At 40.4% G+C, this 13,806-nt stretch overlaps 1 protein-coding gene and 1 long non-coding RNA gene across 2 annotated transcripts; one reads left to right on the forward strand and one right to left on the reverse strand.

Moving 5' to 3' along the window:
• LOC135502046 (glucose-6-phosphate exchanger SLC37A2-like) lies at positions 1 to 11,348 on the reverse strand. Its single transcript, XM_064794528.1, has 12 exons — positions 11,230 to 11,348; positions 10,283 to 10,364; positions 8,676 to 8,763; positions 8,128 to 8,342; positions 7,613 to 7,689; positions 7,058 to 7,334; positions 6,572 to 6,682; positions 5,983 to 6,225; positions 5,534 to 5,582; positions 4,658 to 4,810; positions 4,264 to 4,361; positions 1 to 2,485 (listed from the first exon to the last, which is right to left on the reverse strand). The coding sequence occupies exons 1-12, from the start codon at positions 11,301 to 11,303 to the stop codon at positions 2,384 to 2,386; spliced, it is 1,569 nt and encodes a 522-aa protein (XP_064650598.1). The 5' UTR covers positions 11,304 to 11,348; the 3' UTR covers positions 1 to 2,383.
• Positions 11,349 to 11,555: 207 nt separating this feature from the next.
• On the forward strand, positions 11,556 to 13,527 carry LOC135502056 (uncharacterized). The gene is made up of 3 exons (XR_010449730.1): positions 11,556 to 11,592; positions 12,368 to 12,528; positions 12,728 to 13,527. It is a non-coding gene; the product is annotated as an uncharacterized LOC135502056 (long non-coding RNA).
• The last annotated feature ends 279 nt before the right edge of the window (positions 13,528 to 13,806 follow it).

The raw sequence follows: 13,806 nt of genomic DNA on the forward strand, positions 1-13,806 counted from the left end.
TTACTCCATTAATTCTTGATTTTATTCAGACATTCTTTTCATATACACATTCATCAAATTAATTTCAGCAGAATCTGATAAGGAGTACAGAAAATCGTTTTCATAAATAATGCACTGTTTTAAAGCTGCATGCACATGTACACCTGGCCCACAGGTAGTAAAAGTTTTTAAGATAGATCGGTTTACAAAATATGAATAAAGCTATACTGTATAAACCATAAAGATGTACTTAAACCCAGAAAATATTCACGTGGCTTTCACTTTTTGCATTTAAAAATCACTGGAAAAATATTCGGCTGTGAGAAAGAAAATATATTTGCTATAAATGTAATTACTGTGGCAGTGTGGACAAAACACTAATTTAAAAGTACGCAAATGTTGCAATTTTGCAAAACCGCAAAATAAAAGTGTTGTGACTTTTTCTGGGTTTACCGTATGTTAGCAACAAATCTGGACATTTAAAAAACTTCTGACAAAAATTAAAACCGTGTCGCAGATGAGCAATAAAAAATTGGGTGCAGATATGAAATTAGCAATGTTGTGCGATAAGAATATTCATTTAACATTCGTAAAAAGAAAAGTCATTAAAGAAACAGTTTTCAATCACAAATTGTATTCGAAACGCTTCGAGAATAAAGCAATCTTAAAGGACTTGTGCTGGCAAATAATGTGTGCTGATAAAAATTAGCAAAGGTGTGCTGTAGAATATTCATTTTACATTCATTACTTTAAAGACTAGTCATTAAGTCATTAAAGTAATGGTTTTAAAACATAAATTTTACTCGACATCATGAGGGCCTTGATACGGCAATACCAATTCATTGAAAAATGATCAAAGTTGACTTGCTATCTATTAGTACATTGAAATATGTAACCACTTTGAAAAAAGACCATCTGCTTAGGGGGAAAAACATTATACTGCTTGTACAGTAAAATTTGAATCAACACCATACATTTTTTATCAGTATTACTACATGTAGTACATGTATATGTAAGCTACTTGCAATAACTAAGAGTAACCTACACAAGAACCTCCCTTAGGACACAAGGTGGCCTCGAAGACGGGTTGTGACACTGCCCAAGACATTTCCAGGATCGGCAACTGTGGAATTGGTCCTCTGTGCGTTTTTGTATGTAATCGTTGATGTCGTCGTTGCATTAAATTTGATCAGAGAATATTCGTTGTCAAATTGACCTCTCTAATCAGGACACCTCTCCATTAAGGACAGCACTTGTCAGTCCTGAGGGTGTCTTTAATAGAGAGGTTCTACTCTATTAGATTCTCGTATTAGCATAACATTTACATGCTGTGTGTTACTCTTGCCTCTGAAAACCACTTAACCATACCTCGATAAATAATTTAACAATCAATATTTATAAGCAAATACATGCGGATGTATTAATATATATAAACAACAACCAGGCCTAAAGCGCACCGCATGGAGAATCAGTTCCCCAACTTACCAAGAATTATTTATATTTAACATCATTGATGCATCAACCTGCACGAAGATGACCAAGGTTCGAGTCAGATTGAAATCAGAAGAGCCTGATAATTCAGTCAGATTTTGAACTTTCTCCATTTTATGTGGAACTTTGATGATGGGAAGGTAGAAGGGTAGCTGACTGCTTGGTAATAATGCTCTCAATTAAGCCACTGGTCCTTTAACGAACCTCAATACCAGATGAAAACAACCTCACTTTGCTGAACAAGGAAGCAGTTTTTTACGAAGATTATTGGAAAAACTTGCTCCTTTTCCCAGGAGACCAGCTCGGTGAGTTGGAAAACTGTCCGACTCTCAGCAAGTTGGACTACTACATTACCAGGTGAGAAGAGATATGATTGTACAAGCTTATTGCTAGTGAAATCATTTACAATTCACGAGAAAAAAAAGTGTACAAAACTTATCAGTATTCCATTGTATTGCACAATCTACATTGAAAATTACAGCCCACGGCAGATTTTGCAGTTATGACATGAATTTCAAATCTCTATCAGGCTGGATTTTGAAATTTCCATCAGCCAGTGATTTTTTGTAATGAATGAGCTTGAAACCCAAAATTGGGAACTTTTTCAGACTTTTTCCACGATATACTGTTCTAAGGTATAAGTTACTGTCTACCTACTGTCTTGGAATATTCAGTGGAGAAGCGGTTTGATATATTAGTTGGCACAAAATACCTCTTCATCAAAACAGCTATAGTTGATCACTCATAACACTATTTTGTGCTCGGAATTTGGGGTCGATATCTGCGAGTTAGAGGTGAGTGATAGATGCACTGTCCACATGCAGAATACAGTCCTGAGTTTAGTTACCATGGATATATCACAGTCGTCATGGATACAGAGTCACTGTCACTATGGTAACATGGTTGCTATGGATCAGGTACGAGAACCAACCAGATCTGGTTCGTCGTCGAGGATAGCGTCCACTCTGCAACACGATGATTTTTTGAATTCCTTCACCACCAATCGTATAAGAAACTAGAGGAGATAAAAAGAAAGAAAGAAAGTCAGATATTTGGTAAAAAAATAGACTTTAATCAGCTTTTAGTATAGACTTTAGAAAATATTTTTATGTTACATTAACGTTTGTGTTAGCTTTTTTAGTTACATGTGTATCCATCTAGACTTATTCAAGTTTACAGCCACTTCGCCATAGGGTCCAGTTGGTCTCTCAACATTTTAAAGACAAATACCAACATTAGCCCAACTAATAGCAACATTAGCCCAACTAAGGCCTCTTTCCTTCGGTGAATTTCATTGACAAATGATTGACAAAAGTAGTGTTAGGACTTAACGCTAATGTTCCTGCTAACGTTCATCTTCTCTCCCTCCTGGAAGGAGAGGACCCGATTGACGAAGTGTTTGTCACCATTGATAGATCCAGATGATTATTGTGATGATGTTAGTTTCTGAGCATAAATATGACGATATGTTAGTTTTCAGAAAAGACCATTTAAAGCCAAATATTACATTTCTAACATGACCACATACAATTTGAAACATAAATTTGCATAAAAACAATCGGACTTGTGTAAATACCCATTAAGTAGTATAGCGACTAATGTGGTATTTTTCAATAAAACTTGCATAAACAAGAAATCATTTTCAAATAGCAAAGGTATGTGACCAATTTTTAATAGATCAGGCTTTTCAGGCCATGTCCATTTACAGCTATTGAATTCAAATTTTGAAAATTATGGATGCCTCCTAAATTAGGACACTTTCCATGAGATTAACCCTCACTAGATATTCAATGTAATACAAATATATATGGCAGAGACGCTCAAGATAATTAGCCGGTACACCAATATTAAATTCATCATGTTATAATAAATATTTACTATTCTAGCTGTATTATGCACATAGTAAAAGCTATATAGCTCTAGTATGAATAAACAATATATTTTCAGCAGTGTTAGCAGAGATTGTAAGCTCTGATCAGAATAAAGAATATAATACATGTATTTTCAGCAGAGTTAGCAGACAGTGTAAGCTTCTATTCAGCTGTAGTTAATGTGAAGTACAATTCAAAATCAACTGTGACTGAGATCAAGATTTTGTGCCAATGTACAAACATTCGACTTATTGATTAACTCATTTACAAATATTCAACAGCATTAAAACCATTTCGCTGTTGATGACGTGCACAGCATGTCATGCCTCTTGTCCTGCTCTGGTGCATGCCATGCAGAGCACATCATGAAATAAGACTTTAATTCAAACTTGGCTGTAGTTTCTCTAAATATGCTATACACACTCGGGAAACATTAGCTTTGTCCAAATACTAGAGGTGGTGACACTTTTGAATAAAATTTGAGCACTTACAGCGATTTCACTATTGCTCAGGGCTGCCAGCCAGTGCTCAGCGCAGAAATGGCCAAAAATGGCTTTTGCATTATAAGGGCTAATACAAGTAAGTAGTTCATGTACACGTATATTGTAGTGGTCAGAGTCTAGAGTTTAGTGTTGGTGCCAAATGCGAGATATAATGCTGGGTCTACATTTCTATTTCAACACATTAGTGACTTTAAAACACTCTCCCTCTCCTACTTGAGCAAAATGAAAACCATACCAATCAATCAAAACATTAATTATAAAGTTCCATTATATAACATAAACAATATCATCACTATACAAGAAACAACTGCAACAGCAGATAGAAATTTTACAATGTCCCACGAACTAATGTCGCACTTTTTTTTCGGTTGTGATTTCTGCGATTTTAATTTCTGTCTTAAGATTATGACGATACATACCAAAAGAGCACAGATGTCTGCACCAATCAGCATATAGAAGACATTTTTCCATCCTGTGGGGACGATGAGGCCAGTGAGAAGGGGACCCAGGGCGGCACCTGGAATAGAATTTTTGATAAGGTTGTGATTTTTATAATTATCTGAGAACAATACAGTAGAACCTCTCTATTAAGGACACCTTGAATAGTCAAATTGAATAGAAACAACCAATTTGGGACCAAAACTAGTGTCCTTAATAGAGAGGTTGTCCTTAATAGAGAGGTGTCCGCTAAGGGAGGTTCCACGGTACTAGAATAGAACCTCTCTATTACGGACATCCTTTTAGACTGGACTGACAAGTGCTGTCCTTAATAGACAGCACATGAAGGAAAAAGTGGAAAGGTGCTCTACGTACCCATTGAGCCAGTTCCATCAATGATAGCAGTGACAGTCGCTAAGGCTTTAGCATTTCCGTGGAGGGATTCGTGAGTACCAAGATCGGCAGAGACAGCAGTGGTAATCAGCGCGTACGGACCATTGACTATAGCACCAGTCAGCAGGAGTAAAACTGAAAGACAAACCAGGCACGATTAGAAAGATTCACACCAGTGCTTAAAGATCTCCACTGGTTGCCTGTGAACCGTCGGATTGACTTTAAGATTCTCTGCCTAACACACAAGGCACTCAATACCGGCGCTCCCGAGTACCTGGCATCACTACTGAAACCCCACTCGGGGAGTCGTGTGACAAGGAGGAGCACCGGAAACATGTTACTTGTTCCCAGACCGAAGACAGGATTAGGAACTCGTAGTTTTCAGGCTGCCGCAGCCAGATTCTGGAATACCCTCCCCGACACCCTCAAGAACAATAAGGACACCTTGTCTTTCAGAAAGGGACTAAAGACCTGGCTCTTTACCATCAAAAGCGCTTGAGCAGTCTTTACTGATTAGCGCTATATAAATATAAACATTACATTACATTACATTACAAGACATCATGGGAAGATCAGTGGCATTGTGGTTTAGGAATTGATACCAAACCTCATCAAATACTGCGAGGGTGGAGCTAGTGTAGGTTTTGGGAGAGATGACAGCAGACAACCTTAGTGAGACTGCATAGATCATTAACAGATTACTTAACTGCATTAGATCATTACTTCAATCAAAATACTTCAGTCACTGCTCCTTAGCGTCCCAAGAAGACATTTGGATGATGAGGCCCTTAAAATTTGTGCAATGACTTATCCATTGAAAAGAACTATATAAGAAATGGAGATTTAAATTGTTCTCACCTATATACAAAGTTAAATTTTGGTTTCCATACGCTTCATAGATGAACATCTGGAATAAAAAAACACAACCAGTGGAGTAAACAATAAATCAGGAGCAACCCACTCCAAGTACCAAGTGAAGATTTGCAATGTAACTTAAGCAGGTACAATTGGTCTTCTTTTATATTAAGATGCTAAATATTTTCTGCTCCAAGTGATTTCAAACATTCCTTTAGGATTCTATGTCAACTGCCCGCAGATTCTCAGCACTTTTTATCTCTGAAATATTTGCACCACGAAACTACTCAATTTGGTCAGAAATGATATCATCACTATTTCATTCTCTGTTCATTGGGTACAGTAATCATTTTTTCTCTTCAAAATCCCTCATTTAAGTCCATGAAAAATTCAGCCTCGCAATCATCACAAATTCTAAGATTTCTAGCTGACAATGATATAAATTAACTTACCATTGGTGCGGCTAATGTCAACATGACTAGACAGGTGGCAGCACGAGCACCGGTGTAGTCTGAAACCACGCCAGCGACGATCCCTCCTACGATACCGCCGACATCAAACAGAGCCGACAAATCAGCGGCCTGTTCCGGATCGTAGTTTGCGCCAGTGTGGTTGATATAGTTCGGCAACCAGAAGAGGAATGTGTAGCTGACAAGCTTCGCGAAGAAAAGGCAGAGAGAGAACTCGATCACACCCTGGAGAAGAAAACATCAACATATCACACCAAGATTCGGCCGAGATTTTGACCTGAGGACGACTAATGTACCTAGATAAACTGCTGTGAGGTCAGGCTAAGCTACTAGGTAAAATTCTGGGGGGTTAATGTCCTGGGGGAAAATGTCCGGGGGTACATGTCCTGGGGGTAAATGTCCTGTGGGGGTAAATGTCCAGGGGGTAATTGTCCTGCTTCTAGCTAGAGTGCAGGGGGCACGGGGGTGGGGGGCATATGCCCCTAAGGGTCATCAATAAAATTTGTTTTCATGCAGATCTTGTCTCTTTTCTGCCACATGACTGTAAGCTAGATACAGGACAGCTACTTACAGGAATTCTGAGCGCACTTAAAAATGATATGGCTTGAGCACCGTGGTGTGGTGCGGTGGCATGTTCAGTAGCAACTCCGTCTTCATTCTCCAATAATTTCGCACTTTCACTCTGAAATTCAAAGGAAACTTTTTCGCAGATTATTCTGATTCATGAGGCAGTAGTACAGTGGAACCTCTCTTAATGGACACTTCTCCATTAAGGCCAACCTCTCTCCATTAAGGACACTAGTTTTAGTCCCAAATTGGTTGTTTCCATTCAATTTGACCTCTCTAATCAGGATACCTCTCTATTAAGGACAGCACTTGTCAGTCCCGAGGGAGTCCTTAATAGAGAGGTTTTACTGTACTGTTAACTCAAAAATTTTCACATGTCGGTTGTTTTCATGTTTTTTTGGCATTCAGGTTAGGCATGTAGCAAGAAGTAAAAGTCTGAAATCCACCTAAAATTGGAAATTTGACATCCCTGCATATTCCCTCCACTTACCTCGACATTCCGGTTCCCATTCACCAAACCTTCCCAGGTCCTCACCACCTTCTCCTGAGGCTTCTGATTACCAACCTGGTCCGGGTCCTCGCACCCGACGTCTTCAGGACTGGGCACCAGGAAGAGCCACACGATAATCCCCATGCAGAAGATGATGATGCCCGGAACTATGAACGATAATCCCCACTGTTTGTCCACGAAAACTCCAGGGATAACAGAGCCGAGGATGTTACCAACCGATGTGTGGGAGTTCCAGACCCCCATGATAAAACCTCGCCTGAAATTAAAAAGGTAGTTTGACACGACTGGTGTTACTGGTTTTAATGGGTATGCCGTTCGTAATGCTAGTCCAGGAAAGAAGAAATGAGGTTACATGTACACACAATGTTGGCAGTTAACATGCATACACATTTGCTGCATCTTGGTATTTATAGAATGTGCATATCTGCCAACACAACGACGGCCATGCTGATATCTATATTTAGTACGTATTTCCCCAATTGGAAGTTTTCAAGAGAAAATTGTATCTATTCGAGTTAATCTTTCCCTACTTACTTGCCCTTCCCGAACCAATTCCCCACACAAGCAACAACACCAGGCCAGCCTGTAGCTTGGAAAAATCCACCAACAACCTGAAACAAAACATAGAAATTAACTTTTAAATGTTTTTGTCCTTGTAAAATACTCCTCCTAGGACTCTGAATCATTGCTGGCAGAAGCTGGGACAAATCCGATGGGTATGTTCGTGTCAGGTATCTTCATTTGCGTCTGCACAAAAACAGGTGCTCAATTTTAAAACCATTTGGTGGCCCACAAAAATATTTTAGTCATGCAGGAACAGTAGTGACACACAACAGCCAAACAGACCAGTCATATGTCATAATTGCTGCGGTGACCACTGAATTTAGGCAATGACACAATGGTATTTTGAGGGGAACAGTACGGCCATTTTGAATGGCTTATGTGTAGTCACCGGATGTAGAGGTTACACAACACGCCCCTTGCATGGGCCTAGTATCACGGGCGACTATCAAAGACTTCAAAGCTAGAAAGAGGGATTCATAACTCACCTGTACACCTAAGTAATAAGTCAACGAGTGTATCTGCCAGTAATACCCCATTCCGAACGCAGCAGTAAGAATCCCACTCCCGAACATTCCGAGGGTGAGGTACGTCCTCAAGTTCATCCGTTCGGCAATATGTCCACTGATGAACATGGAGATGGCGTAGCTGAACAGATAGACGTAGTCGAGGCTCCCCAGGAGCTGTTCATAGTTGTCATGTTCTGCAAAAGAATCGCAAATGAACATAATACATAAGCAATGCATCATGATAGTTTCGCTTCAGCTTAGTGCATTGCTTCCTTGTATTAAAGAGGTACGCCATATCAACTGACTGTTCGTCCAACAATAGCTATTTCTGATGCCGGGCATAGTCAGACATAATGCATGCCACATGCATGCATGCTCGTGCGTTATCTGTAAGCAAAAGGTGTATCAATTTTCCCGATTGCTATATGTTAATTTAGCATATATGCCAGTACTCAGTTTGTCCTTATAGAGAGGTGTCCCCTGGTTGTCATCACACCGATCTCAATACAAGTCCCTGACAAACTTACCAAACGGTTCCCAACTGCACCAGTTGTCAGTGTCATTGGCATACTTAGGAGGGCGAATCAAATTGGAACAGTTTCTGTGGAGGACACTCTGAAGAGGAGAGGATGAACTTTATAAACGATCACATAAAAACAATGATAAGATTCAGAAACTGAACAATACTGGGGATGACGACATTTTGAAATGTTGTAGGGTTGTAGGCCTACACTGGATGTTTTGAAAAGTTTCTTAGCAAAATGTTGCCAAAGACAATGTCAGTACTTCGGTGTTAATAAAGACCAGTGAAATATTATTGGGGTTCAGTATGTAAAATAGATGTATAGAGCAGCCTTCATTAAACTCAATCTTCCCCAGGCGAACTTCAATTTCTGTCCATTATACTTATTTCATGCAGAGCAAATTTCCTCTGCATGAAATATTAGATTATAAATAGATTTAAAAATCTTCAAACAAATGACCTTACAAGTGGAAGTTATATCAAAGTACATTTAAATATATCATACATGTACATGTCATTGTGTCAGTGTTATCTACATGGGTCAATAATTAATCACGTAAGATTTTAGGAAATACATGATAAACTTACATTTACAATTATAATACAAAGACAAGAATGATCACATGAATCTACAGTTTAATGAACTTCCTGCAACTCCGGTTAGGGGAAAAATAACAGGAACGTGAGATCTGAGCAAAGGAGAGTTGAAAATAGAGGGCCTATGGCAGGCGGTGGGTATTGTTTGAAGTATGCCCCTTTGCTCATTGCGGGGCTTGAATGAAAGATGAGGGTCAATTCATAACAAGCGAACTATTAAAAAAGACGAAAAAAACTTTTTTGGAAGAAGGATGCTCTTCACATGTCATCGGGAGTGACCCTCACCCCGTCGGCCAACATCAATGTCATCATACATACATACATACATACATATATTACTGCAAATAGGCTTTTTAGCCTGTAGCAGGTTTTTTCTTCTTAACTTTTTCTGCTGATTGCGGGAGTGCGGTGGGGCGGAAGCGAGGGTTTAGGATTGGTTTTGGGTCCAGGCTAAATGACTCAGATTTGTAGTGGGCATCTATCTGGTTTTTAAATATATTTAGGGACTCGGCGTTAACAATATGGTTCGGTAGGCTGTTCCATGGGTCAATGACTCGGTTTGAGAAAAAATACTTTCGTGTATCCATCCTGGCTCTAGGTTTGTTGAGTTTAAAAGAATGCCCTCTGGTCAGGTGTTTATCATCAGCTGGTCTGAGTAGTTTTTCTCCTTCAATATTATAAAATCCATGTGAGATTTTATACGCCTCTATCAAATCTCCTCGTAACCTTCTATATGCAAGACTAGGTAAACCTACGAGCTTTAATCTCTCTTCGTAGCTTTTGTCCCTCATACCTGGAATCATCTTTGTAGCACGTCTTTGTACATGGTCCTATGTTACCAGCAGAAGTTTTCAAACATAAATTTTTTTCATAAATTCTCTTTCACATTCCATCTTGGGGAAGTCTTCAGTGGTAACATGCATCAAAACATTTCTTAGCACGGCACCTAGACAAAGGCCTACCAATTCCGAGCTTGGCCTAAAATAAACAGCAAAATTTATGTCATACAAATACCTTGACAACACTGATTGGTTTCCGTGACAAATGGTAGGAGGCGTAACAGAAGAACGTCAGCACCAGGATCAAACCTCGGTACCTAAAATGAAATGGGAAATTGATTGCATCTTGTCGATCACACAATTTGCTTCAAACCAGGGCCGTACATATGTACAAAAAGGCAGAGTGGTGTACCCTTTTACCTTGCATTTACCTACCCTTGATCCTGATGATTTGCAAGGAGAAGGCTAGGCTAGGCTTCCACCTTATCAAGTGTCAGGTCTCAGCCTGCAGCACCACTTGGCTGCACAATGATTGGAGTTCAGCACGGTGAGGACCAGAGCATCAGCTTGACAGCTCGTGCCAAGACTTGCTGGAGCAGTACTTTCGCTGTTTAAAGAACTTGTGATGAGCCATCACCTCGGAGCCATTATCTGGTAAATGTAAACACTGTAGTGAAGGCCTAGCCTACCCTCTAGTCCTTCCAGTCGGAGTTCACCACTAAAGATCCATGCACTTGATTGGGAACAACGTTTACGAAGACATCGCGTCACGTTACAGTAATGTAAAAATGCATGGTGACGTGACGGCACTATGTTATGTTAACGTTGGTCCAAATCAAGTGCATCCATGGATCTAGTGCCAATCTCCAGAATGATTGTCGGGCGTGGGACTTGGTTGGGAAGACTGGTTTTGCGCTCTGATTGGATGATTCATTTAATCATTACCATCATTTCACAACTTTTTTACCTCCAACTTTCCCAAACCCTTGATTAGGTGGGACAAAGTGCATCATAGAAGTGGCCTGCACTATAACTCTGCTCAGTGCATGTAGGCCTAGTATGATGTACTATCACTTTCATTCACTTTGACTATACTCACTGTGGTTGTTCTAGCCATCCAAAAAACACCCCAAAAATGCAATTTAAAGTCTCAAAAATGGATATTTCACTTGCTTTACTTACGTGACATTTCTGTTGCATGGAGATGAACCACATCTCTGCAACAGATCGACTGCTAGAGGAGGGGAATTAACCATTGTCACCGAAACTTCATTTCTGTCTTGTGGCGACTGGGACGGTACTTGATGTAACAACTCCGAAAGTGTAGTCTCTCGCAACTCTCGCAACCACTGCGTAATGCCACCTACTACAATGCACTACAAAATGTTGCGAAAGACTTATTTTGGATTAACCTTTTTAATACTTTAGTTGTGGTAGTTTCTCGAATTGCAGGGTTCGCCCACCCCCGAATTCGCACCACGCAACGCAATCTCCCGGTCACCAGGCCATGAGGATTTTACATACATCCGTCGAAATTCTTACAGAGTCAGTAGGTCCTGTGCGTCGTTTGTGGCTTTGAAACAATGATCACCATTGACGATGCTTGGAGAATGCATCCAATCGTCTGCCACGTTGTTAAATTCACTGAGCGGGAGCTTCAAAAATGTTCCTCAAAAAACTTCGATTTTGTGTTTCTTTTCGCAAGTGAAGACTTTTTTAGCGTTGGCGTTCATAGATACGATATCACAGCTTAAACATACATATAGTTTGACCCGGTTCTTTCACTTTTGATGCAGTATTTCATGATTTTTGTGCAATGCGCAAAAATTGTCATGGCGCCCACATTTTTGACAAATGGCGTTCATCTCCTCCAAAAAATTGTCGATTGGGAGTTCCAGCATCCTGGTCGAGTTGCCTGATTAAGATATTTGTGTTCTATTCGTATTTCTATTTCTGGTGAACTGGACTTTATAAATAATTTGAGCGTTTTTTCGATTGAAAAACGTGCACCAAAAATATGATAGGCCAGAACAGAATACAATGTCTCAGAATAGCGTGTGCTATGCCATGTGCATTGTGCGTGCATTGGACTGGATAAGTGTTGAATTCAGAAGAGGGGTTAATATTGAAAATAAGAGGAGTGAGTGAGATTTATAACAGTATAACTTAAGGGGTGCTCCTATAGCTAATCATTACAGAAGCAGGAGGGAGAAGTTCTAAGGCCATGGCCATGGTGGGAGTAAGTAAATAAGTCGCTTTAAGATTAGAAGTTGGCCCGGAAGTGGCAACGGTAGGTTTTAGTGTTTTCCTTCTTTTTCAGCCTGATTTCACAAGGTAGTTTACCAACCCATCGTCTTCACTCTCAATCTTAGATGGATGGTCCTGTTCTAGTGAAGAATCCATTGTCTGTCGTGATCCATCCCAGCCACCGCATCTGAGGGACTTTGTCTGGACATGGTTGAGATAGTATATGCAGTAAAAGTAAGCTTTTTAGTGATGAAGATGTGGTTTTGCAGCGCTTAGAGAGCATCAGTCAAATAGGGACTTATACAGATATATGCCAATCCTATGACTTAGTGCGAGGCTACCATCTGGGGGATTATGACTGAATGCCTCCAAGTCCAAGTCAGAATCTCGCCTGAAAATGTACAAAAATCTAATGGTTTGAGTTCTCTTTCAGCCTGGTTTCAAGATCATTGGAGAGAACCAGGACCACTACAGTAGAATCCCTGGGTTTGTTCAGCGGGAGTGGATGTCACGTAGGCTGTCCAAGAGAGACTCGAACTACAGTAGAAAAAGACGGACCAGTTTGGTTTGGCGTGGCTAAGTATCCATAGACAAACTGTCAACCAAAGGGGTGGAGACCTGCATGTCTCCGAGGAATGAAGTTTCTTGTCAGTCATTCTGCTGTAATTTTGCCGTTTGAAAACTCCTTGCTTCTGATCCAATGCAGTTGAGCTGCCGACATAGCGATGTCAGTCATTGCACTTGTTATAGTTGACAATGACAAAATTAAGCTGTCTAAAGTTTTGGAGTTGTTGGAAGATGAGGAGGAGGGCTCTAAAACAGGATGCCTTGCCGTATGTGTACCAGGTAGCCACCTCAGCTAGGCAATCTTACTACCATGAAATATCAGCAGCCAGTCAACGAAAGGATGGAAGCTCCAGGATGTCAAGTGTCAGAGAATTTCGTGTCTAACGGCATACAAATTTATGCTAGTTATCGTAGTGTGGTTTCTTTTCAGCTGAGGTCCAAGATTTGTGCTGCATCTGTCACATAGCCCCAGGGAAACCATCACAGGATGCTCGGAGACTTCTAAACTCACATCTGGAACCCCTGCTGTGAACAGTAGCCGAGGGCCGCACCTGATGGCAATCGCTGCCACAATGTCCCAGATCTGAATAGTAGTTACCAGCTGGCTCCACTCGTCCCTAGACCCTGTCACAACCAAGCTGAAGACAGTAGCTGTCACAATTCTGATTTCACCATGCTGAAATGTTTTTTTCGACTGTCTTTGAAGAGTATGTACTACATTGTAACAGACATTAGTCGGTCAATACAAGTACTTCCGATTTGCAGGATCCCCTGCCTCGATGCGCACTTAATTAAGCTTAAGAGTAACCAGCCTATGGTTTATAGCATGCTTCTACGCCCCTCATACAACCATCTAACTTCCCAATGTTCAGCCCAGAAAGCGGCCAATGCTTCCCCTCTCAAAGAGTCGAAAATAAAGCAACATGACACACTTAGTTCACCTGT

This window comes from Lineus longissimus, chromosome 18, assembly GCF_910592395.1.
Source record: "Lineus longissimus chromosome 18, tnLinLong1.2, whole genome shotgun sequence".
Classification (NCBI taxonomy): domain Eukaryota; kingdom Metazoa; phylum Nemertea; class Pilidiophora; order Heteronemertea; family Lineidae; genus Lineus; species Lineus longissimus.